Here is a 26,777-nt window from a genome sequence, read left to right as displayed (position 1 = left end):
CTTCAGGTCTGTCACTCTGTGCACTGTGGGGCCATTTAGCTGACCTTGTATCTCTTCAATCTTATCTCACCTTGAAGTGGCCAGATAGATGGAGATCTGCTTGTCCCAGGACTTTAGCCCCTTCTCAAGGCCTGAAAATGGAGGGCCTCAATTTCCAAAGCCATTAGCTGGGGGTGATAATAATGGCAGCCATCTCCCAGGGCTGCTGTGAGGATCAAATGAGGTAATATTTGTAAAGCACTTAGCCCATGGTTGTACGTGCTTAATAAAGGCTTGGTCCCTTGCCCTGCTTCATTGTTATGTCTGAAGTAAGTAGTCATGCCCCAGCCCTCTGGACCCCACTAGGGCTCAGATTGTAGGTCTCTTAGTGATAAGAGTCCAGGACCAGGGGCCCTGGCCTCTGGCATCAGAAGGCAAATGTTCCTTGCTATTTGCAGATATGCAAGTGCCTAAGTCAGGCAGTCTCTTTGCTGTTTAATTGGGATTTAATAGGGTCTTCTGTCATCACAGAGTGGGGCAGATGGATAGCCCAGTAAATAAAGCTCTGGACCTGAGTCAGGAAAACTCAGCTTCCTGAATTCAAACCCTGCCTCTGACATTTACTAATTGTGTGAACCTGGACAAATCACTTAAGTCTGTTTCCCTCAATTTCCTCATATATAGAATAAGCTAGAGAAGAAAATGGCAAATTACTTCAGTATCTTTTGTTTAAAAAAAAAAAATCCCAAATGGAGTCACAAAGAGTTGGAAATGACTGAGTAGCAACAGTCTGTCATTTAATTATTCATCCAATGGCTAGCAAATTCCTGAGTTTTCCTTTAATCCCTGTCATTCAGGCACCATATGCTGAACCACAAAAATACCAACTCTATCATACTTTTTCTATCATACTTTATCCTTACTCTTCTCCAATCCATATATTTCTCTGCTCAGCCCTTCTTGTTCTCTGGATCTTCCCTTCATACTAAGCTTCCTTTTCTTCCATTTTTTCCATCTCAAACTTTATGGAAACCTGACTCCCTCCAGAAATCCCTTAATTTTTAGTTACTTTCTTTTGCTTGTTGATAGTTGACTTCTGGAGAAAAGTTGAAGCGTCAAGAATTCTAGTGACTTGTTCAGACTCACATGGCTAGTTGAGATTTGACCCAGGTCTTCCTGACTCTGTATTCAAAACACCTGCTGTGGTCAACTGGTATCAAATTTAAATAGAAATGGATCCCCATGAGTTGCATGTTGACTTAAAAAACCACAAATTAATATTATCTCTCTTATTTTGATCTATTTTGTTAAATATTTCCCAATTATATTTTGACTTAGTTCACAAATAGTGTGTGAATTTAAATTAATAACCACATTGGGGGATTCAAATCACTTAAGATAAGTTGCCATTTCCTTCTCCAGATTATTTTACAGATGAGGAAACTGAGGCATACAAAGTAAAGTGACTCACCTAGGATCATACAGCTAGTTTTATGGGCTTGCTAGATTGACATTTCTTTGTACTGCCTTCCTTCCTTCTTTGAGATTTAACCATCTAGCTAACCTAATCAGCTAGTTAATGTATTCTCCTCCTGCTCTGTTCCTCTTCAATCTTTTCTCATGTCCCTTGTTTTCTACAGATCCTTTTTTTAATGAATTATTTTTTTTATTCTGAACCTAACAACAAATAGAATAGATGTTTTCATCAAATAGTAAAACAGAGAAAGAAAATTGTACATGAGACAACAGATCTCTATGTACAGCTTGTGACTTTCCTTTAACTCTTCCATGCCCAAAGATGACTGTCCAATAATTATTCACTTTTTGTAGTCTAGCCCCTAGAAAAAGACCGATATACTTGTTAATTTCCATTTTCTTCTCTCCCTACTTGATTCTTCACCCCTTTACAATTAGGCTTCCAGCCTCACCTCTTGATAGAAACTGTTCTCACCCACATGACCAATAATACCTTGGGTCCTAAGTCCAATGGCCTTTGCTCCAGCTCCATTTTACTTAACATCTCTATAACTTTTTTTTAAATTTTTAATAGCTTTTTATTTACAAGTTATATGCATGGGTAATTTTACAGCATTGACAATTGCCAAACCTTTTGCTCCAATTTTTCCCCTCCTTTCCCCCCACCCCCTTCCTTAGATGGCAGGATGACCAATACATGTTAAATATGTTAAAGTATAAATTAGATACACAGTAAGTATATATGTCCAAACCGTTATTTTGCTGTACAAAAAGATCAGACTTTGAAATATTGTACAATTAGCCTGTGAAGGAAATAAAAAATGCAGGCATGCAAAAATATAGGGATTGGGAAGTCAATATAATGATTCTTAGTCATCTCCCAGAGTTCTTTTGCTGGGTGTAGCTGGTTCATTTCATTACTGCTTCATTGGAACTGTTCATCTCATTGCTGAGGATGGCCAGGTCCATCAGAATTGATCATCATATAGTGTTGTTGTTGAAGTATATAATGATCTCCTGGCCCTGCTCGTTTCACTTAGCATCAGTTCATGTAAGTCTCTCCAGGCCTTTCTGAAATCATCCTGCTGGTCATTTCTTACCGAACGATAATATTCCATAATATTCATATGCCACAATTTATTCAGCCATTCTCCAATTGATGGGCATCCACTCAGTTTCCAGTTTCTGGCCACTACAAAGCATCTCTACAACCTTTGATGCCATAATACAGCCCCTCTTCTGCATCCTTTCCCCTCCCTGAACTTCTCTTGGCCTGAGCCACAATTCTGGTTCTCCTAAAGACCTGTTTGACAAGTCCCCCTTAGTCTCTTGCTGGATCAATATCTGTCTTCCACCCACTAACCAGATATGTTTCCCAAGTCTCCATTATGACTGCTCTTCTTTCTTTTCTAAGCAGACAAAACAGTTCGCACGTGCTTTCTCTCTCTCTCTCATATATATATATATATTTTAAAAAATGCCAGTTGGTTGGAGGTGGGGAAAGTGCCTTCATCATCCTGACCCATTCGGGATCTCCTGCATGCTCAGGGTCCAATGTTTCTGGAAAATATGACAATTCAAAAAGAAAAGTTCAGGGGATCTATTAATAGTTTGTATGTATGTAGAAGGATGATTAAGTATATGAGAGCTAGGTGGTTCCCTGGATAGAGGGCAGATAGCTTGGAATCAGGAAGACTAAATTCAAATATGGCTTTGAGACCAGAGTAGGTACTATATAAATGCTTGCTGTTATTTTTATTATTTAACTATAACCTTGCTCAGGAATACCATCAAATTGCCTTCATCTCTAGCATTCCCATCAGCACCTAAATTCAACATGTCAAAAATGGAATTCATTATTTTTTCTTCCCACTTCTACCTATACCTTCCAAACCCCTACAATGATCAACTTACTCTCATTCACATTTTCCTATTTCTCTTCAGGTCCCTACCATCCATCCTTTTAGTGCCCCAGGTTCACAACCCAGATTCCCTCTATCTTTATCCCCAGAGTCAGTTAAATTAAAAATGTTAATTCTACTTCCTTAGTGTCTTTTGAATCTGTTACCACTGCCCTTTCATTTCAGTATGGCAACCTTTCCTATACTCCCCACCCTCACCTTCAATCTTCCCTTCTCCAGATTAAAACCACCTCCAGTTCCTTTAATGATCTTCATATGGCAAAGGAACCAGATGCCCTTTACCCTTTTATGTTCTACTAGGGTCATAGGTTTTTTTTTTTTAATTTTTGAAAGTGTTTTATTTTCCAAATATGTGTAAAGATAGTTTTCAACATTCATTTTTGTAAGACTTTGTGTGCCAAATTTTCCTCCCTCCCTCTCTTCCTTCCCCTCTCCAAGACAGCAAGTAATGTTATAGGTTAAATATGTGCAATTAAAAAAAAAATTTCCATATTTGTCATGTTGTGCAAGAGAAATTAGACAAAATCAGGGAAAAATCATAAGAAAGAAGAAAGCAAACAAAAACTAAAAAATATTATGCGTCAGTCTATATGTAGTCTCCATATATGTTTCCTCCATCTGTAACTGGAATTTTCCATCCCAAGTCTATGGAATTGTAGGGTCATTAGAATTTGAGTTGGAAGAGACGTTGAAGGTTATTTTCTACCACCCTCTAGTTTTACAGAGAAGGAAACTAAGACCAGGTCCCCGGATTATCTGCATTATTAATATACTTCTCCATACTTTCTTAAGTGCAGATAATCAAAACAATAAATCAGGCCCTGATTTGTAATATTTGCTGATTTCCAAGTTGTAAATGCTCACATTGAAAATTTAAAGATCTGACTTTGTTTGACTTTGTCTTAAGTCATTTAGCCTTTCTGAGCCGCAATTTTTCTCATCTTTGAAAGAAACATTAAACTTAGTGCTAATTTAGGTCCCTTGCAGCTCAAAATCACGATTCTATAATTCTCTGATTAGAAAAAGAGGATTTAAGTCATTCACCAATTGATAAATGCTCAAAGGATATGAACAGACGATTCTCAGATGAAAAAATTGAAACTATTTCTAGCCATATGAAAAGATGCTCCAAGTCATTATTAATCAGAGAAATGCAAATTAAGATAACTCTGAGATATCACTATACACCTGTCAGACTGGCTAAAATGACAGGAAAAGACAAGGACGAATGTTGGAAGGAATGTGGGAAAACAGGGACAATGATACATTATTGGTGGAATTGTGAACACATCCAGCCATTCTGGAGAACAATTTGGAACTATGCTCAAAAAGTTAACAGACTGTGCATCCCCTTTGATCCAGCAGTATTATTACTACTGTAGTGGTACTACTACAAGTAGTACCAAGTTACCACTACTGGGCTTATATCCCAAAGAGATACTAAAGGAGGGAAAGGGATCCACATGTGCAACAATGTTTGTGGCAGCCCTATTTGTAGTGGCTAGAAACTGAGTGGATGCCCATCAGTTGGAGAATGGCTGAATAAGTCATGGTATATGAATGCTATGGAATATTATTGTTCTATAAGAAATGATCAGCAGGATGATTTCAGAAAGGCCTGGAGTGACTTATACGAACTGATGCTGAGTGAAATGAGCAGGGCCAGGAGATCATTATATACTTCAACAATAATACTATATGATGATCAATTCTGATGGACATGGCCCTCTTCAGCAATGAAATGAACCAAATCAGTTCCAACAGAGCAGTAATGAACACCCAGGGAAAGAACTCTGGGAGATGACAATGAACCACTCTATAGAATTCCCAATCCCTTTATTTTTGTCCGCCTGCATTTTTGATTTCCTTCACAGGCTAATTGTATGCTATTTCAAAGTCCGATTCTTCTTGTACAGCAAAATAACTGTTTGGACAAGTATACATATATTGAATTTAACTTATACTTTAACATATTTAACACATATTGGTCAACCTGCCATCTTGGGGAGAGAGAGGGGGGAAGGAGGGGAAAAGTTGGAACAAAAAGTTTTGCAATTGTCAATGCTGAAAAATTACCCAAGCATATAACTTGTAAATAAAAAGTTATAATAAAAAAAAAAAAGAGGATTTGAATCCATAGATTTTAATTATGACAGAAAGAACACTACGTAAAATCAAATTTTAAATATTTCTTTCAGAAGTCCCATGATTTTGTCAGTGTAATTAACTCTCCACCAGTGCAGATTACCCTCTATGACTTAGTAGAATGGTTTTCAAGACTTATACTGGAAGGGAAAATTCATCATCCTACATCTGGTCTGGGGATGAGTAGCCCTGTCAGCAAGCCCTCAGGTGATGTGATCTATAGTCAGTCACCAGGCCTGGATTAAAAAACATTCCATGCTGATAGGCCCAGCCAGAATTTGTACTTTGCTGAGATACAGCCCTTGAGAGGCCAGAGGCTTCACCATAGTGAGATTTTTTAGAGTTAGATTTTAAATCTGTTTGAGGCATTAAACTACTAAAGGAATCCTCTTGTAAGACAAATAACCTTTCTGTAAAACAGGCCTTCCATCTTCTATAAATATGGTTTAATAATGAGGTTTGCTTTGCAACCCACAAGGAAGGCCAAGGGTCCTTAGACTGGGATCTGTAAACTCTTTTTTGTTTGTTTGTTTTTTAAATATATTTTTATTTCATTACAGATTTACCCATACATTTTTTTAAAATCTTAATTTTTTTTAAATTTTGAGTTCCTTCTTTCCAGCCCCTTCCCCACCCATTGAGAAGGCAAGCAATATGTTATTGATATATTTAAAGTGTATGTTTGCTTTTTAAGATAATTTTACTAACTGTACTTCAGTATAATTTTTTTTTTTACTTTGCAACCAGTATTTATATAAAGACATTTAAAAATATCACTGTTCTGAGCATCATGGCCGCAAGCCTGCAATCCCTGATACAAGGGAGACTAAGGCTAATGGATCTCTTGAGGTCAGGAAGCTCTAAGCTGCTGTGGTCTGGGCCAATTGGGCATTCCACCAAGTTTTATTAAACGCCCAGAAATAGGGGACCACCAGGTTGCCTGGGTCATACAAGTGGAAAACAGAAGGGATCTAAGTTTCAGTAACAATCAGTGTGTGATCACTTTTTAAATCCAGCAGAGTTTTAAAAGATCTAATGTTTAAAAACAAAACAAAAAGCATCATTCTAAGAAAAAATCCATAGGCTTCATCAGACTGACAAAGAGTTCCACCATACAAAGTTGGACTATGTACTGTTTGAGATGGTGACACTGGCCTCCTGGCTGTTCCATGATCAGTCTGTCTCGGCTGCAGGCATTTTCTCCCAACTGTCCCCTGTGTCTGGACTGTTTCTCCTCCCTCCACCCTGGCTTCCTTTATGTGCCTACTAAAATTCCATCTTTTCCAGAAGTCTTCCCCAACCCCTATGAATTCTAGTGCCTTCCCTCTGTTAATTGTTTCCTATTTACCCTGTATGTAGCTTGCTTTGTGTTTATTTGTTTGCATGTTAGTCTCCCCCTTGTAATATAAGCTCCTTGAGGGCAGGGACTATCTTTTCCTGCTTTATGCATTCGCAGTGCATAATTATTATTCAGTCCTGTCCAGTTCTTTTGTGAATCCTGTAAGGGGTTTTCTTGGCAAAGTGTGGTTTGCTATTTCCTTCTCTAACGGGTTAAGTGATTTGCCCAGGTGAGGGTCTGAGGACACATTTGATTTTAGGGCTTCCTGACCCAGTGCTCTATCCATAGATATCCACCTAGCTGCCTCCTGGTCCATAATAACAATGTAGTAAACATATGTTGATTGATTAACTCTTATACTTATGATAGTGTTCCATTCCACAGCACAGTCACAGATTTAGAGTGGAAAAGGCACCTTGGAGATCCTCTAGTCCAACCTTTTTCATTTTAAAGATGGGGAGAGGTTCAATTACTTGTTTAAAGGCTACACCAGCAACTAAGAGGCATAGTGCACAGAGCATTGGATCAGCAGTCAGCAATACCTGAGTTCAAATCCTGTCTCAGGACCCTTATTAGCTGTGTGAGGCAAACTTATGTAACCTCTGGCTACCTCCGTTTCCTTATCTGTAAAATGGGAATAATAGTAACAGCATCTCCCTCTCAAGATTATTGTGAGGATCCAATTTGTGGAGGACTTTGCTAATCTATATAAAGGCTAGCTAAGGGGCTGAGCAGGGATTTGAATTGAGAGCCTCTCATTCTGAAGTCAGTGTTCTTTCTATCCTATCATGCTCCCTTTCATGCTTATAATTAACTTCTTCCCTCCTTCCAGTCTCTCTTCCCCACCAAACCCCCCTCCAAAAGCTATGTTCATCTTGGTTCTCCTGTTTGGGAAGAATGGAATGACTTGGGAAAGATTTCATTCTCTTAGGGTGTTGAGGGAGCTTGTGTTTCTCCACCAGAACATTGTACTCTTGGTCTTGCTTCCCTCCCCGAGAGCCCATCATACAATGCAATCCAGTCTTCACTTACATTTTTCTCATGCACTTAAAGATGTAAGCTACGATCCCTCCTGCCTGGGATGTACCATCTCCTTCACAAAGGCGCTTTGTCACAGAAGACACAGAGTGTTCTCTGATCTCTCTGCATTATATGTACTGTATTAAACCACTCAAGGAGCAAGATTACCCTCTGCTAGCCCCTGCGTGTACCATTTGGCATTGCCCTACCCTCCCAGATGTCACCCCATCTGAAGGGCTCTGTGCCCCCATGGAGAGCTGTTGCCTTCCCAACAATGGGAGATAATGACTTTCTTCCAGAGTGTTTTGTTTTAGCTTAATTATCAAGGAAATCTCTCTTTGGGTATTTGTGGAGCCATTCTCCAGGGAACTTGAAGTGCTTCTCACACAGACTCTTCCTCATGCTCAGCCAGGCCTGGGAGGTAGGCTTGAGGACCAAGAGACGGTCTATGGATTTGTAAAGGAGATAAATGAGGCTGTGCAATTTAATAGATTGTCTAAGGTGAAAATGAAAACCCAGCTTGTCTCCCCTCTTCCTGACCTGTTCCTCATTATTGGCACAATTCCAGGAGTGTTCCTTGCTTTAGATTGGGTTATATCCCTCCCCCAGGGGTCAGTGCTATTATACCTTACCTACAGTTACTCTAGCTGAGGTGCCAAAGTAACCTCCTTGTAGAATAGGGACTGTTTCATTGCTTCTCTTGTGCCGCAGAAATAGTATGATGTTTAGCTGGTTTAGCAGGTGCTTAATAAATGCTTGTCAGGTGATTGTTTATTGACATTATGACTTCAGTCTCTTGCCATCATGAAGACCCAGAATTAAGGGAGCTGAAGAATTCAGGGTCTTGAAAATTAGGCGTGCCATAGAAAGAAAGAAAGGAAGGAAGGATAGAAGAAGGGAAGAAGGAATAAAGAGGGAAAGAAGAAGAAATGAGGGAGGGGAAAAGGAAGATTGGTTCAGATACTTTGCAAAAAAAAAATTGTACTATGATTTGCTTACATGTATTTTCTATTATCTGTGTATATGTATACAATAGAATGTAAGTCTCTTGAGGGCAGGGACTATTCTGGTCTTTGTCTTTGTATCCTCAGTGCCAGAATAGCAAATGCATGTTGAATTAAATTTCTCTGGTTCAGCCTCACTGGCAAGAAGCATGGCACAGTGGAAAGAACACTGGATTTGGAGTTGTAGGACCTTGATTTAAGTCCTGACAGTGCAGATGCCTAATTGATGTTGGACAAATCCATTAGATTTCCTTGTCTGCAAAAGTGAGAGGATTGAACACATGACCTCCACATGCCATTCTAATTCTCTGGAGAGAGAATCTATAGAAATTCTCCCACTCAGTCCTATGTAGTTGTGAGCATGGACCAAGGAACAAGAAGTGCGTGTGTGTGTGTGTGTGTGTGTGTGTGTGTGAGTGTGTGTGTATGTGTGTGTGTGTGTGAGACAGAGAGACAGACAGAGTGTGAGGGTAGGAATGAATGAATGAATGGATTCCTTTGGGTATTTTTTAAATCTCTGCTGTCAACCATGGTTAAATGAAGGGCCTGTCAAAATGGACCATCTCCACTGATCTCTGTCTCTTTCTGCTCTCCAGGTTGTCATGACCGGGCAGTCCTGCTCTACGAGTATGTGGGGAAGAGGATTGTGGATCTGCAGCACACAGAAGTCCCTGACTCCTATCGAGGGAGAGGAATAGCCAAACACTTAGCCAAGGTACTACCAGCTCTGCCTTCCAGACTTCCCCAAGGAATGATATGCACAAGGTCATCTTTTTTAGAGGGAAGAATTTGGGAGTTGCTCAGGAGAGGAGAAAATAAAATCCCAGGATCAGGGAGACCACCATCTTCCTTGTTATTGAGGAGGAAACTGAATCCCTTGGAGATAAAGTGATTTGCCTAAGCTTGCAAGTGGCAAAGAGAACAGAGATTTCAACCTTGATTTTTTTTTTTTTTAAATTCTAACCCCAGAGCTCTTGGTAATCTGACTTTTTTTCCATGCTAGATTTCCTTCATCCAAGTTTTCTTTGTTATTCAGAATCTACTTCTGTTTTTTCTGGCCCAGGTCCACTCTTAATTCCTATTTAATAAAATAGTAACTAAAATTACATATTTTGTTTCAAAAGAAAAAAAAGGGGGAGGAGGAAGAAAGGTAGTTCAACAAAACCAATCAACACATCAACTGAGTCTGATAGTATATATACTATTCTATATTCATACTCTTCCACTTCTGCAAAAAAGAGAAAGAGATACATTTTTCTTATCTCTTTTCCAGGATCAAGCTTTTTGGGATATAAAATGGTTTTTAAAAAATCATCCTTTGTGAAGGCTATTGTTCAGGCTGAAATGGCTTGTTTAAAAATCCTCAATCAGGCACAATGAGTGAGGGCAGTAATTTTATGCTGTTGCCAGGTGGGTGCTTTAAAATAGCTGTAATAATTTTGGTGTCCTTTTCAGACTAGATTGGAAGGTTCTATAAGTCAGGATCAAGGTGGAAAAGATGTAAGTTCGATTGTAAATTCTTAGAGGTGAGGGATGATTTGGTTTTTTTTACTTTGTATTTTCAGCACACAGCATAGTGCCTAATTCAGAGTAGAGGATTCATAAATGTTGGTTTTTTGATTGTTACCATTCAGACCTCAGCCCTTAGCCAAGGTGAAGCATTATGGGGAATTGAGCAAATTGGATACTAAAGCTTCAACAATCCCATCCTCAAAAGTACTTAAGAGAAAAACAATAAAATAAAATTTAATTTTTTAAAAAGTCCTTGTAATAAATGCCTCAGGGCATTTGCTGTGTGGTGTTAGGTGCTAGAGTACTAAGGTACCCAAGAAATGTTGGAGTCCTCAGAATCATCTCAAAGTTATGAGTGATGGATTGTTTTAACTAGTCTTGGAACCAAATGCCATGACCAAAGGGTTTATTTACTTTTTTTTTTTTTCTTGAAGCAATTGTTAGTATTTAGTAAGTGTCTGAAGCTGGACTTGAACTCAGGTCCTTCTGGCTTCATAGCTGGTGTTCTATCCACCTCACCACCTACCTGCCCCCTGAAGGATTTTGCTGGGAAAATCAGACCAAGACAGCCCAGCTCATTAGGCTTTGAGATTCATGTAGATAATGGGATTTCTTTGACTGATTGTGGGTGACAACAATGAAGCCAGAACCTTACCCAAACCCCTCTGATTTGAGCGACAGAACTGTAGATGGCCAACCATTTTAAATTTTGCATGAAGAGGAAACCATTTAACAAACTGACTCATCCAGGAGAAAGCCAACCTGCCCACCTCGAGGGCATCAGTGCCCCATTCTGGCAGAAGCATTTGGTACTTACAGAGCTCTCCATTGGAGAGACAGAACTTTCCAGTGAATAGCCACCCTGCTGCCATCTTAGTCCAAAACAAAGCTTGAGTCCTACGTTAGAAACCCAAGCTCCATGAATAAATAGAGGAAATGGGTCTACTGAGTGGATAATTAGAGACACAACTCTTAGAGTGAATAATTTAGATTAGTTTAATCCTATCTCTGTTTGCCATAGGTGGAATGATGTGGGATTGTGGTATCCAGAGCCTGGATTGTCTATGAGTTGCTAAAAAGAGGTGGGAATGAATGAAACATTTGAATTTTCTTTCCCAGATCTTTCTGTTTCTTGTCTAACTTTAGGTGAGATATTTGTAAATCATTCAACTTTATTTTCCCCCCGTCTTTTTTGTCTAAATAATTTTTCTATTTTCCTTTTCTCTCTCAAGATAGAAGGAAATGAATGACTGGGTGCATACATGAAAATGCATTTATCAAACAATCAATCAAGAAACTTTTACAAAATTCTAAGGATACAATTTTTAAAAAATGGATTCTAGCTCAAGAAACTCAAATTCTAATAGGAGGAGAAAACACCTATGGGAAAGTAGATATTCAGGGAGGGTCACTCTTGGAAAGTTCCTGGGAACGGGGGACTTATAGGAGAGTAGATTGGCACTTGGTTTTCGGGAACAATGGTAGAATTCATTGGATTGTGGCAGGAAGGAGGGATCTTGAAGGCAGGACATTTGGTGAAATTGTCAAAGACAGCAGGGGATCAGCAAGAAATCTGAAGTGTATTTGAAGCCTTCTTGAGATAGTGGACCCTGGAGGGGAGTCACCATTGAGCAGTTTCTAGAGATGGAAAGTTTAAAACCTTCAGGGTATTGTCTCTGGCCGTGCACCTGGAGAAGCTGTTGAGAAGATTGCTGGGAGGGGAGTTACTATCATATCTCTAAATATAGGTGAAATGAATCATCAGTTCTGATTTTTGGGATAAAGGGTCAGAAGTTTTCTGTTTCGTTTCTCAGAGGCAGAGACCGAATTGCACTGGGCTCTCTGATTTTCAGGTGGCTGGGGGTAGGAAGGATCCAGGTGACCCAAGCCTGGCTCATGGGCTAAATAGATGAGCTGAGTCTGACCTCATCCCAGCCACCACCAGAAACCTTGTGTGTAATCTCTCAGACGCTGGGGCTGTTTGTTATCTTCCTTCTCCAGATGCCGGAGGTATGGCATAAATGCAAAGCACACTGGATCTGAAGTCATAAGACCTGAGCTCACATTCCAACTTTATCATAAACCGAATCTGTGATTGTGGTTAAGTCACTTAATTGGGCCTCATGAGATAATGACAGCTTTAGAGTACTAGACAGATACCAGCTATTATTTTTTTTTTTAATGCTGACTATTATTTAAAAGGAGATAATGTACCCCCCAGGGCTATCTCCAACCAAAAAGTGCCAAATAAGTGCATGGGGTGTGCTTAGCATAGTGCCTGGTGGCACACAGTAGGTGTTTAATAGATGTTGATGACTGACTGACTGACTGATGGCGGTGTTACTGGTACTGTCACTTCTTTCTTTCTTTCTCCTCCTGGTGGGAACGGGCCCTGCATCTGGGTTGATTTGCTCCATTACTGTAGCTGTGCTGGAAGACATCACAGGTTCAGCCCTTTAACCCCTGCTTGAGAGGAGACAGATACATACAGCTGATGGCTCTTCTCTCTTTAGAGGAAGATTCAACTTTTCTTTAGCCTATAAAGAATTTTTACTGAAGCCTTCAAGGTGAGTTGCTCCTTGGAGAGCCCCAGTGGCTACAGTCGGGAAGAACTGGGTTCGAGTGCTAGCCCCTTGGAAAATCACTTAATTGTTTTTGCCCTCAGTTTTTTCGTAGTAGAATGGAGATAATAATACTTTGCCATACACAGGGTAGTTGTGGGAGCTCAGACTTAAATGTAGAATGTCAGTTATTATTGCTGAGTTTGAATGCAGGTTCTGTGCCTCCTTGGGTCTCAGTCTCCTGGTTTGTAGAACAAAGCCGGCCTCCGTGGTCTCCTCCCACCATACATGTCCAGGGTGTCCCAAAAGTCTTAGTACAGTGTTCAACCATTAAAGCTTAAAACTGCAGTAATGATAACAATAATAGCCAACATTTGCATAGTACTTGGTATGGGCCACTGTACTGTGCTGAGCACTTTTTGAAATATCATCTCATTTAACCCTCACAACAACTCTGCCAGAAAAGTGCTATTATTTATTATCTGCATTTTACAGTTGGAAGAAACGGAGGCAGGCAGAACTTAAATGACTTCTCTAGAATCACACAGCTAATAGGAGGTGTGTCTGTCTCAGTGTCTGAGGCCAATTTGAATTTGGGTCATCATGAATCCAAGTGCCTGCGTTCAATCTACTGCACCACCCAGCAGCCCTTAGCTGCACTAAGACTTTTGGGATACCCTATATTATTACAGTAACAAATAGCATTAGTGTAAAGCTTTAAGGTGTACCAAGCACTTAGATAAGAATTACCTCATCTTTTCCTCACAGCAAACCCAGGAAGCAGGTGCTGTTATTAATGCCATTTTACAGATGAGAAAACAGAAGTAAAGTGACAACTAGTAGAAGCTGTCTTTTGCCTCCCTTTGTTTCCCAACATTTAGCACAAGTAGGGAAAGGAGGAACGTACTCAGCAGTGTCTCTTAGGAATGACAGTTGAGCATCTGGGTGGAGGAGCGTGGATAGGAGAGGGAACATACTGAGGTAGGGAGCCAGTCCAGGCTGCCCCCTACCTAGAAGGCCTGCTCTCCCTCCCTTGTCACCTCCTCTTCTGATCCCCACCTCCCACACCTGGCCTTTTGGTATCACACTCAATTGCTAGTATAGCCCCCAAGTTGCTTTGTGTTTACTAATCTAAGTTATTTTCTTCTAATAGAATGTAAACTGGAGAGCAGGAGCATTTCTTTTGCCTTTTTGTCTTGGAAGTACCTGGCAGAACAGGCAGTTAATTCTTGTTGCACTTAACTGACTCACTTTAGTCCTAGGAAAACAGACTGTGGAAGGGATTTAAATCCTGTGACTGGGGACTAAAAACCTAGCATTTTTCTACCTTAAATAGTGTTTGATTTTTTCTTCCTGGCTTTTCAGTTGCCTTTTTCAGAGACTGGTAGTTAAAATATCGGAGACTTAGATTGTACTCCAAGGCTGGAATTCCCATTTTGCTTGTGAAGAAACTGAGGTTTAACCACAATAAGTGGCCTGCCAATGGCCACCCAACTGTCTATACAGCTGGATATCTATCCATAGGCAACCCACAATTTTAGGAAGAATTGGAACCCAATTCTCTCCTGATTCTTAGAGAGGACAGATAAAGGATTTATCCATTTCTTTGCTGCCTCTGTCTGCCATTAGTTTGAAGGAACCTGTGATTACTTGACAGCTGTGGTAGTTACAGTGAGTGTAGAAATACAAAGGTCTACAGTCTGTTGTTCAGTTTTTTCAGTCCTGTCTGATTTTCCATGAGCCCATTTGGGGTTTTCTTGGCAAAGATATCCTGCAGTGGTTTTGTCATTTTCTTCTACAGCTCCTTTTACAGATGAAGAAACTGAGGGCAACAGGCTTATAGTGATTTGCCCAGGATCATACAGTTTAGTAAGTGCCTAACGTCAGATTTGAACTTTGATCCTCCTGATTGCAAAGTGGCACTCTGTTTACTGTGCCATCTACCAGCCCCCTCTTTTTCCTGTGCCTTCTTCATCTCCACTGAGCCATCCCCAGGGAGCCTTGGCCATATCTGGTGATGTTCTTGAATAAGCAGAACCCATAAACCATCTTCAGTCTCAATCTCTTTTCCATTTCTCTCCTCTCCTTTCTTCTGCCATTACTCAATTTCAGGTTCCTGGACCATATTCATTCAATCATTTTCACACTCAGATCATTAAATGGACCTTACTATCTAATTGGGCTAGAACTAGAGTAGAATAGCCTTTATCCAGGGGAGATTCAGCCACAGAATCCTTGAGCCTTGCTGTAACTCAGCTGCTGCTGGGCTTCTTTTCTGTCCTACAAGTCTGTGTGTGTGCATGTATGCACACATGTGCGTGCGCACGTGCGTGTCTATTTGTCTGCCTGTGTCTGTGTCTGTCCCTGTCTCTCCTCTCTCCTTCCCTTCCCCCTTCAACTAGTCCCTTCATCTATGATGATAGCATATCAATACTTCATCTCCATTTCATAGCCCAGCCTCAGTATACCTTTTTTTTCTCAATAGTGTTTTATTTTTCCAAATACATGTAAGGATAGTTTTCAACATTCATTTTTTGTAAGACCTTATATTCCAAATTTTCTCCCTCCTTTTACCTCCCTCTTTCCCAAGACAGTAAGCAATCTGAAGTTAAATATGTATAATTCTTTTAAACTTATTTCTATATTTATCATGTTGTGCAAGGAAAAAAATCAGACCAAAAGGGGAAAAAACAGGAAAAAGAAATAAACAAGCAAAAAACTATGCTTCAATCTCTATAGTTCTCGCTCTGAATGCGGATGGCATTTTCCATCCCAAGTTTATTGGAATTTCCTTGAATCACCTTATTATTGAAAAGAGCCAAGTCTATCACAGATGATCATCCCATAATCTTGTTGGTATGTACAATGTTCTTTTTGTTCTTCTCACTTCACTCAGCATCAGTTCATGTAAGTCTCTCTAGGTCTCTCTGAAACCATCCTGCTGGTCATTTCTTACAGAACAATAATATTTCACAATATTCATATACCACAATTTATTCAGCCATTCTCCAATTAATGGGCATCCACTCAATTTCCAGTTTCTGGCCACTACAAAAAGTGCTACCACAAACATTTTGGTACATACAGGTCCCTTTCCCTTCTTTAAAAATCTCTTTGGGATATAAGCCCAGTAGTAACACTGCTGGATCAAAGGGTATGCACAGTTTCATAACTTTTTTGGTCATAGTTCCAAGTTGTTCCCAAAATGGTTGTATCAGTTCACAACTCCACCAACATTTCACAGACCTTTCTTGCCTATTTCATGTTACCCTTCTTCTTGCACACTATGTTTGTTGTTAAATCATTCCAGTCCTACTCTTCATGACCCTGTTTGGGGTTTTCTTGGCAAGGATATAGGAGTAGTTTGCCGTTTTCTTCTCCAGCTCATTTTGCAGATGAGCAAAACTGAGGCACACAGGGTGAAATGACTTGTCCAGGATCAAGTGTCTGGGGCCAGATTCGAACTCAAGAAGTTGAGTCTTCTTGACTTCAGGTCTGACACTCTGTCTTTTCTTCTACCTACCAGCCTGAATACAGTAGTCTGGTCAAAATGGCTTTCTTACTGTTCCTCATACAAGACACTCCAACATCCTGCCTCCAGACCATTGCAATCTCTGTCCTTGATGCCCGAATGTACCTACTGTTCACATTCATTTCTTGGAATATTGAATTTCCATCACTCCCAATGAAAGAGCTCCTGTGCCCTGAATTGTCTGATATATATTCTCCGATGCATACTTTCTCTGATTTCTGGGTTTTTTCCCCTATTGACTGGGATAGATGGGTTACTTTGCAGCGATGGGGATGGGGATTTCCTTCAAGGCTTGTCTCAAGCACCTCCTTCTGAATCAACTCTTTCCTGAATTTCCTCTCTGGCTTCCCCCAGCTGCTACAGACTTGCTCACAAAATCACCTTGTATCTGTTTTTTTAATTTGTCCATACCTACGCACATGCACATACATATGTTATCTCTCCTGATAAGTGTTTGCTCCTTGAAAGGCAGAGATCTTGTCTTTATATCCCTAACACCTGACACATGGTGAACGCTAGATAAATGCTCAATTAATTGCTTGATCAGTATCAAGCAGCCAGCCCCTACAAAAGGAAGAACAGGAATAGGAAGCTGTTGAAATGAGACCATAGGAGAATATACCAAGAGAATACCAAGCACTTATATATATAAAATATATGTATATTTTTTTTTTTAAATTTTAGCTGAGAGATTTAACCAGGACATTTTTGTTTGTTTCAACCTTCATTTGAGAATGTTTATTTCTAAAGTGTACCCCTGTGCTTTCCTGCATAGTAATTAGAGTATGTGGAACATCATTGAATTATTTTTAATGGGAGGATGGAGTATGATCTTGGTTTGCCTTAAGGTCATCGTTATGGAGAGCATTACTAACAAGATGTGTGGTTTTTGTAACTGAGTATGCATATTGAAAATAGTAAACAGTTGTGTAGATTGCATTCCGTTCAAAAAGCATTTACTAGGCACTATGCAAACCCCATGTTAGGTCCTGGAGAGACAACACAACAAATAATGCAATCCCTGCCTGCTGGAGTTTGCCTGTGGTCTTCAGTATTCCATCTCTCACCCAGGCAGTCTGTCCCCCTACATCTCCCTCCTCACCTCAGCACTTTGGAATTCCTCCATTCAAAGCTTAGCTCAAGTGCCACCTTCTCCTCCCTCCCCCTTAGCAGTTATTCCCCTCCCATTATTTTGTCTACATTATTGTTATTTGTATACATATTTTTTCTCCTGGATAAAATGCAAACCTCTTGAAGACAGGGAATGTTTTGTTTCTTCTCTCCTACACCCAGCACTAGACCCAATGATTGTTGAATTTAACTGAAGATGTGACTTGTTAGGGTTACATGCATTCTGACCCCAAAATATCATGCAAGTTACTTTTTAAAAATGATTGATGTCAGTTCATTTTTCTTATAATGTTTAATTTTCCTGCAAAGCTGAGTTACTCTCTCTCCCTCCCCCTTATCTCTGTCTCTGTCTGTCTGTCTCTCTCTCTCTCTTTCTCCCCTTCCTTCTTTCTCTCCTCCTTTCTCTCTCTCTCTCTCTCTCTCTCTCTCTCACACACACACACACACACACACACACACACACACACACGCGTGCGCACTCTTCCAATAAATTACAAGTTCTGGTTGGTTAAGTTTAATTGAGGTTTGACTGTATAGAATGGTTTGATTATTCCTAACATTCTTTCCTTATACTGAGAGCTTCCATCACCTGGCAATAAATTGTGCCGTTCAGTTACCCTGATTGTTTCACATACCGGTATATGGCTTGTACGGGAGCCACAGGAGCCCAAGTAAGACCATTTCATAGAGCCAGGTGGTAGAACAGTGCTTAGAGTGCTGGGCCCAGAATCAGAAAGATCCAAGTTGAAATCTGTCCTCAGGCTTATACTAGTTTCTTCATCTGTAAAATGGGAAACTACTAAAAACACTAGCTCCCTCCCAGTGTTGTTGTGAGGATCAAATTTGTGAAGTGCTTTGCAAATCTGTGTACATGCTAGCTAAAGGACTGAGCCTTTGTTCCATTATCTCTTCCTAGAAAGCATCGTGTATAAAATGGAGATAATAATAGCATCTATCTCGCAGGGTTGTTGAGAGGATCAAATGAGATAATATTTGTAAAAGTGCTTAGCAGTGTCTAGTATGAAATAGGTAATGTATAAGTGCTGGAGTTTTATTTAACAGTGACTATTATATTTTTTAAAGAGAGAACAACTTGTTTTTTAAAATATCATAGCCATTTCCAATTAAAACTCTGACCTACCACCCCCCTCAATGAAGGTTTTCTTATAAAAACACAATTGATTCCATGACTGCATTTGACAAATATATAATGTTCTGTTCCCATATTCTCCCTCAGTCAAAAAGAGAAAGATATGTTTTTCCATATATGTTTTTCTGAGACCCATACCAGTCATCATAATTATAATTTGGTTTCTTTTTAGCAAATAGATTTTTTTTCTTTTAAAGCAGGGGATCCCCACCATAGCTCTGTTTGCTGCCTATATGATCCTGGGCTTGAACTTTAATTTTCTTCAATTGTAAAGTGAGAGTGAGTAATACTCTGTCTAGCTCTGATTGATAAGCCTGTTACAGTCAAGATCACCTGACAGATACAACTTTAATCCCTTCTTTTGCTTTTTAAAGTTAAAGCATTTATTGTGTCTGTGTATGCCAGGAACTATACTAAGGACTTGGAACGTAAACAGAAGCAAGCATGAGAGTCTTACTCAGAAGGAACTTGTTTCTAATGGGGGGAGAGGGGGAGATATTGAGATAATTCATGAAGAAGTAGAGGATAAGGAATGATACTTGTGCAACGGTACAAGTGCAGTGTCACTTGAGCAGTGAAGACAAGGAGGATTTTGAAAAGAAGCTAAATATAAGTGAGATATATACATATAGATATAATGTTCTTCCCAAAATGGTGGGCCTGAGGAGAGGGTCACCAGTGAGGAATAGAGTCAGGGTAGTGGGGGAGAGGGGGAAGAGAGGAAAAAGGGGAGTATTCTAGAGAGTCTCAAGCACATGGCAGCCCTTTCAAGAAGGAGGGGGGATTTACTGACATCAAGAGATAGCGTGTCTCAGATTTCCCCTACATACCTTAGACGCTTCCAAAGGACTAGACGTCCCAGTGAAAGGAAATTGGGGTATAAGGCAAGTAAGAATGAAAGTAAATAACCCAGGTTTGACCTACTATTTCATGATAGTAGCTCTGCCCTTTTTGGTCCTTCCCAATTTGCCTTTGCTTGGAGACCTGGAGTCATTCTGGGAAAGTGGGGGGGGGGCGGGAATGTGGGGTAAGATAGCCTCAAAATATCTCTGAGACAACTATAGACAACTACTGACCTTGAAGCAGGTCACAGAGGCGTGGGAAGCAGTTCCGCTTGCCCCAAACTGTCTCTGCCGTTGGCTGACACATAAATAGAAGCATCCAGGTGGGGCAGTGGATAGAGCACTGGCCAGAGGATAAAATGAGTGAATATTTGTGAAGTACTTTGTAAACCTTAAAATGCCATGTGAAATGCCAACAATCATCATAATTAATATTCTCCTCCATTATTAATCATATTCAGCAAAATAATGTTAAATGGATTAATGGTTTTGGATGCTGATGATATATTTTCCATTTTGTTTTGTTTTTCTCTCCCCTCGGATTCCAAGGCTGCCCTGGACTTTGTAGTGGAGGAGGATCTGAAAGCCCATCTGACCTGCTGGTACATTCAGAAGTATGTCAAGGAAAACCCATTGCCCCAGTACCTGGAACGTTTGCAGCCTTAATCCCAGCCCTGACAGAGCCTGGGTTGCTCCTTCAGTCTCCCTCTCTCTTTGTCTCACCAGCACTCTGTTCCTGATTGTTCAATGCGGCCTTTGCTTCCGTATGGTCTCAGGAAACATCTTCCCTGCCAGGGAACGGACTCAGAATTATTTTTCTAAGGACGCTTGAACACCTCATAGGGGAGCTGCCCCTCCTCGTGCTTTGGGGACCAACTATGGCCGCCATGGGGCTGTTTCCCACGTCCCTCCTTTCTGCCCTCCCAGCTCTCTGCCACGTCCTCCTGAGGAGCCGTGGAAACCGGGGAGAGATAGTGTTCCTGTTTGAATCTTATTGCCTCCTTGTCCTACCAGAGCGGTACCTGGAGAAAGGATTTGGGGCAGTTATTTAGTTTGGTTTGGGTTTCTTCCCCTCCCATCCTTCATCGCCTCCTGGGCTTGATTCAAGGACCATCACTCCCTTCCTTTTTAGGTCTGGAAGCAAGACATTTGTCAACCACTGGATTTTTACCAGGGCAAGGGAGGACGGTTTAGCCCTCCTAGCTCTATCTTCCCTTTGTTGTTGCAAAGGGAAACAGGGAAGAAGATGAGAAGGGCAGGGAAAGGAGTCGGAAGGGGGACAGATAGTGCTCTTCCTTCCCATCCCTCAGGAAAAAAAGTCACCAGTTGTCAAGGGGATATACCAGGAATGGATTCATCAAAGCAGGTTCTGGCCCACGTCTCCTCCGAGTGGGAAGAGGACATGGCTGTCTTATGGGCTTACGCCAATAAGCTGCAGGAATCGGGTGCACGCCCACTTCCCTGCCTGCTATAAGCTGAGACCCAGGTTCATGTTCTACTGCTGTGGGGTGAGGGACTACGAGAAGAAGAGGAAGGGAATTTATCAGTGGCCATCTTAGGAGCCAACCTAGGAATAATGCATCTCTCCCTTTCTTTTTTCCCTCTGAGGAGAGAGGCAGGGAGCAGGAAGTTAACTTGACTGTGTCTTCAGATGGACAATTTTTGATTCGCAGTCTTCCACATTCTTTTGAATTCTCATCCTTTTTTCTCTCTTTCTCCCTTTAAATATGGTGGCTTGAATCTAGGAGCAATAAGCAGCACTAGGGTCTCTCTCCATTAGCTTTGGTGCGCCAAGTCCCAGATGCCACCCTCACCTCCTAATCCCTTCACAATTCCCTCCTCCAGCCATCTGAGACCAAAGGTGGGTAAAGCACAAGAGGTAGTTTCTCTTTTCAGAATGATGCACGGGGGGCCTATTTAATTAAAAAAAAAAAAAAAGAAAAAGACAACAAAGAGATCTTCAGCTAAAGTTTAAACTATCCTGCATTGTCAAATAAACACAGGCACATAAGTGCACACCTCCCTGTATGAGCATATTGGGTAAACGCGTCAGAGGAGGGTCCACTGTGGCTGTCGTAGGGTTCTCTGGATGGAGACTGGTTCCATTCGATGTGGTTGACCTTGTGCCAGACCTTATTTCTTCTCTGTCATTTTCCTTCCATCCAGTCCTAAAATTTGCCACGCCCCCTACCCATTCCCTATTGAGAGTGCAACTTCCCAGCTGTTTGCTGGCCTGCAGCAGAACCAAGCTGAGACCAAGCTCAGCAGCTTTGTGACCTCTGCCTTCCACAGAACTTTATCTTGCCTGCTTAAAAAATGGGCTTTGAGTTAGGACATCATGCTGATGGCTTGGAAGTAGTTGAATGGAGTGTCAAAGTCTGGCACCCAATCTCCAGACTCGAGTCTCACTCCCAAAGGATATTTCCTTTGTGCCAGGAGACATCAGTAATCCATGTTAGTGGACAAAGCTGTGCTTCTGTCTGTCCCTCCACAGCCTGGGTGAGTTAATCATTGAGCAGTATTTCCTCTCAGAGAAAGGAAAAGCCAATTCATCCCATTCCCCATCCCTGTCACTAGTAGCACTTAGATCAGATCTCCCAAACTCCTCCTCTCCTACTTCTTTCATTCACTGGCTCAGTATTATATCTGCCTTTCTTCTGGTCTTTGGCAGAAGAGGCAGCTACATTAGAAGTAAAGCTGATAAGGATGGGCTGGGGGAAATGGTGCTTACTTCTGTGAGAAATTGCTCTGGCGGCCTGTTCATAGGCTTCTCCTAAGGGAAGGACCTTGGGGGCTTCAGGCCCTAGCTAGGTGACTTATTCTTCCCTGTGACAAATGAGATCAGACTCTTGACATCCCAAGATGAAGGGGATCCTGGGCCTGAATAGGAAACTCAATAGGACTAAATGCTATCAAATTGAGACTTCTTGTGGATATTGCATCCCCAAGTGTGCAAGGAAATCAGCCTGGTGCTGAGTATATGTATTAGTGGTGGTAGGAGTTTTTATTACCCTAATCCAGAATTCTAGGACATGGGGGGGGGGGGCGGAGGGAGGGGGAAGAGTTGGAGAGAAGGAAAGAAGCAGCAAGGGGAAAGAGTACCTGAAGATTTTTGCTCTAACGAATCTCCTACTCTGACCGTGCTGTGACTTAGGTCAGAAAAGTTGGCAGTGAGATGGGATGAGTAGAAAGCTCAGACTGGGCCTTAGGTTTCAGTGTGAGCATTGTTTAAATTAAAAGGCAGGACCTATTTTCCATTTGCCTGCACTAGTCCCGGCACTGCAGGGCCACCTCCCTCTCATCACTAGTCTGTATGGAAACATCCTCCCTCCATCCCCTACTTTCCAAGGCTCCCAAAAGGAGACACATAGGGGTCCTGAGAGTCATCAGCTGCAGGTGCTCAGTGCTGGCTGGTGATACAAATAAATCTCTCATGCTGCAGGTGGTTGTGATGGGCACCTTTGCAGGCCTTGTGGCAAAGGTGCCACACTCCTAACTGCTGCTCCCTGCTGTGCATCCTTCTGTGGAAGAGGTTGTTTCAGGACACGTCCTCTTCATCCCCAGCCTTCTAGGAAGTTGCAAGGGATGAAGCCATAGGTACACCTTAACCCTCTTTTACTCAGTTCTGCCCTCCACATACCTCTGCAGGTCATGACATGGCACTGCCTTTGATGGGACAGACTGGGTATTGTCAGTGGGGGGTGTCCCTGCTTCTTCCAGCAGGAAGGCGAGTCCTGGACAGGTTAGACCCAGTCAGGGAAAGCAGGAAAGCCCCTGGAATGTTAAGTTGTATGTAAAAGCTTTCAGAAGCAGAGGAAAAAGTGGTGGGAATAAGGACTGATTAATAGAAAGTGGAGTTTAGGGCTGGGATGCCTTCCTTCTTCCCCTTTGCAAACACATACACACACAGCTTACTCGCATCCAGTTTAAAAAAATGGTGCTTTCCAGGCTCTGGGTCCAGGGGGGAACATCAGGGTCAGCACACTTCCTTCCCTCCACTCTGAGCAAGCGCCTTGGTGAGGCAGAAACCTCAAAAAGCCAGCTTAAGTAGGCAGCAGCTCCCTAAGAAACCCCCTTGGCAGCAAGACCTAGGGGCAAAAGATTGCCACGCAGGTATATGCTACCTCCCTCTCCCCTTTCTTTTGCAGCTTCTTAGAACATCCTCCCTTTGAGCCCCTTCCCCAATTCCCCGAGATCTTTTGTAATGATGGGCAGCATCATGAAAACCATTCTTTCTCTCCATGACACATCAAAGGGAGAAATGACTATTTACCCACCTCAGGGAGTCGGGAGGAGAGTGTGGACCAGCATGATGGAATATTGGTGTTTGCTACTTGCAGGGCCTTGCCCTGAGCGTCCACTACACCTGCAAGTTTGGCAGGAGTCCCAGGACAGATGAGAGCAGTAGATATGGCATGAGTGAGGGAATAGTATAAAATCTGCAACAAATCCTTGCATTTAATCCCTGTTCTTTGATAACTTGAACCTAAGCTGACCACCCTGTGTGCTAATGGTGACTCTGCTTTTTAAAAATATATGGACAATAAAAAAAAAAAAAAAAAACCTTAGTACTTGAATGGACATGGGGGCATCTTGGCTCATACCCAGAATGGGTAAGTCTTCTTGAGTCACTGGTCCCCGACCCACAGAATGCTGGAAGGCACTTCCAGGGGTTTGTCTTCATAGATGGCTTTTGCCTTGAATTCCTGCTGATGAAGCTTTCAGCTTTTCTACTGCTCAAGTTCAAGGAGGGCCCCCTGCCTTAAAGCAACTGTGAATTATTCCTGGCATGGTGGTAGCTATCCAGCATTGCTGTGACTGTCTCGTGCCAAGAGAGAGCCCAAAGTGGGGCTGAGGCTGCCACCTTTCAAGGGGCTGATTCTTCCCAAATTTATCTCCTAAGAATTGCAGCATGTCTGCATTTTAATTGTGCTTCTTCAGTCCTCCCCTTCTTAAGTCAGGTATGAAGAATTAAATTCAATCAAATTTCTGTAACATCAAAGGGAGAACTGGGGGCAAAGAAGAAGGAATTGTCAAATCACCCCTGAGCCTCGAGTTCATTTCCCTGTCTCTTCACTGGGATAGATCTTCCTTAGTAACTCACTCCTTTCTGGGGAATAGATTTCCTTTCAAACTGGTATTGGCTGCCTTGAAGAGAAAAGAAGAGGGGAAAATGGCAGCCCTCTTCTGCTCATACTTCTCTGTGTGGTTCCCAGATCATGTTTATTAGGAATATTTTCCCAAGGATTATTCTCTCTTCCTCAAACTAATAAATTTATAGCTATAAACCTTGAGGCAGTTTGTACTGGCAAAATCCAAACTAAGTTGATAAAATCTCCATAATTTAAATGCTGCTGGTCTTGTCCCCATTCCTTCCAGCCTCTTACCATGCATTCTAATAAGCAGAGTTGACATTTGACAACTAGCAGGCTTTAATATACTTTGAAGTATACAATTTTTTAAAAATACCATTTAAAGAGATAACTAAATGCAGACAGTTTAGTCTGCCACAGGGAAGGGCTCTTTCCCTGCCCCACTTCTCTGTCTTCCATTGGGATGGGTAATAGGAAGAAGTCTAGTAGCATACTGTTTGCTAAGCACAAGGAGTAGATGAAGGCAGATGAGGAAGACCCTGTCCCCCCCTCCTCCCCAGTGGTTACCAAGCAGGTCTCTGAATTGTCTGAGGATGTAACACTCCATACTTTGTTCTGGGAGAAGTGGCCTCTACCCAGGGCTGGATCCTGGATCCAGGGCTGGAATATCATAGCCTAAATATTTTAGCAAAGGCTACCTGATCCCCAGCTTGTCTCGCCTACTAGGAGCAGCCGTGGACCACTTCATTCTTCCCCAAACCTGTGAGAATAGGAAGATGCTTCTGTCTAGATAAAGGCTCCAGTGCTCCCTTGTCTTGTTGCCCTCCAGAAGGGGATGACCACTTCATGGGCACTGAATCTCTTTCTTGACAAAACTTTTTTGCTGAAAATTTCCTCACCTTTCAGGGCCAAAGTCTAGCACCAACTTTTCCCTAAGCATAAAGGTTTCCAAAAGGGAAGGATGGCTTCCATGTAAAGGACACTCAGTCTTCCTCTCTGAGCCCCTATCCCTACTTTACATTTAGGTCAACTGATAGAAGGTGAACGGAGGGAAAGAAATGTTTCCTAGGTAAGGAATATGCACAAAAGAACTCAGTGAAGAATGTCATGTAGCCCAAGGTTCCTCAGGCCTTTCTGGTTGCTGCCACTGGACTGCTTCCTTTCTCTCCTTCCACTTGGAAGCCCAACGTAGGTGAACCTACCTCACCTCACAAACCCTAGTTATTGATTAATGCTGGAAATCCTCACCACCCCATGCCCTTGGGGCTGCCCCTTGGGGCTCTGGCTAAAGCTTTCAAATTTTTGGTGCTGAATTCTTCTCTGCCTTTCCCACTCTCAACGTTTTCCCTTCTTGACTTGTCCCTAAGAGTCCTGTACAAGGACTCGTTAGGAAATTTAAGGAGTCCTGGGGGGTAGAGGGGAAAGGGTTGGAGCTCCCAAAATACTTGTAAACATTCTTCATCAGTCTTAGGTGGAAGGTCAGGTAAGGTCAGATTCCCTTGTATGTCAAGGATCAAAGCTGACTCAGCTCAGAATGAGATGAAAGAGGAAAATTACAGGGGGGGAAACAAGGATTACCCCCCCTAAAGTTTTTTTCCGAGTCAAACTCACTTGAAATTTTCTTTTTTTCAATGTGTCAGCCTGGTGTATTTCCCTTTGTGCCCTGGTTTCTTTTGTTATGTTGAATTAAGTGGTCAATCATGTGCCTTTCCTACTCAGGACCTGTGACCCATGACCTTTTGGCTACGATTGGTCTTTTGCCCTCTCCCTTTGTCATTATTAAAAGTTATGAGCGTTATTGCATGGAATACAGTTTAATAAAAAGGTGTGATTTAATTGTCTGCAGTTCTGGTGATGACTTCCAAAAAAATACCCTTCATCCATCAATGCCTGAAAGCTCCTTGGGGATGAAAGATCCAGTTATCCTTTATGTGAACCCTGAAAATCAAGAGGTCTAATGTCCTCAGAGTGCAAATTCATTTTACGCAGGCAAATGGCAGTCTATAATTTACATTCTTAAAGAGTTGTCGGAGGCTCAGAGAAATTGAATAAATAAAATGTAAAAATGTTT

At 41.7% G+C, this 26,777-nt stretch overlaps 1 protein-coding gene across 2 annotated transcripts in view; it reads left to right on the top strand.

The window, feature by feature from the left end:
• Positions 1-26,542, top strand: part of NATD1 (N-acetyltransferase domain containing 1) — a 57,013-nt gene extending 30,471 nt beyond the window's left edge. The window contains exons 2-4 of one of the 2 annotated variants that reach the window (XM_051999629.1): positions 9,482-9,600; positions 12,823-12,964; positions 20,163-20,261. In XM_051999629.1, coding sequence (XP_051855589.1) covers positions 9,482-9,600; positions 12,823-12,933 — 230 coding nt within the window. In that variant the 3' untranslated portion in view covers positions 12,934-12,964; positions 20,163-20,261. Of the gene's footprint in view, positions 1-9,481; positions 9,601-12,822; positions 12,965-20,162 lie in introns of both variants that reach the window. The other variant, XM_051999620.1, reaches the window with a different exon arrangement.
• Positions 26,543-26,777: the final 235 nt, after the last annotated feature.

This window comes from Antechinus flavipes, chromosome 1 (assembly GCF_016432865.1).
Source record: "Antechinus flavipes isolate AdamAnt ecotype Samford, QLD, Australia chromosome 1, AdamAnt_v2, whole genome shotgun sequence".
Classification (NCBI taxonomy): domain Eukaryota; kingdom Metazoa; phylum Chordata; class Mammalia; order Dasyuromorphia; family Dasyuridae; genus Antechinus; species Antechinus flavipes.
This window is presented reverse-complemented; position numbering and strand designations above follow the sequence as displayed.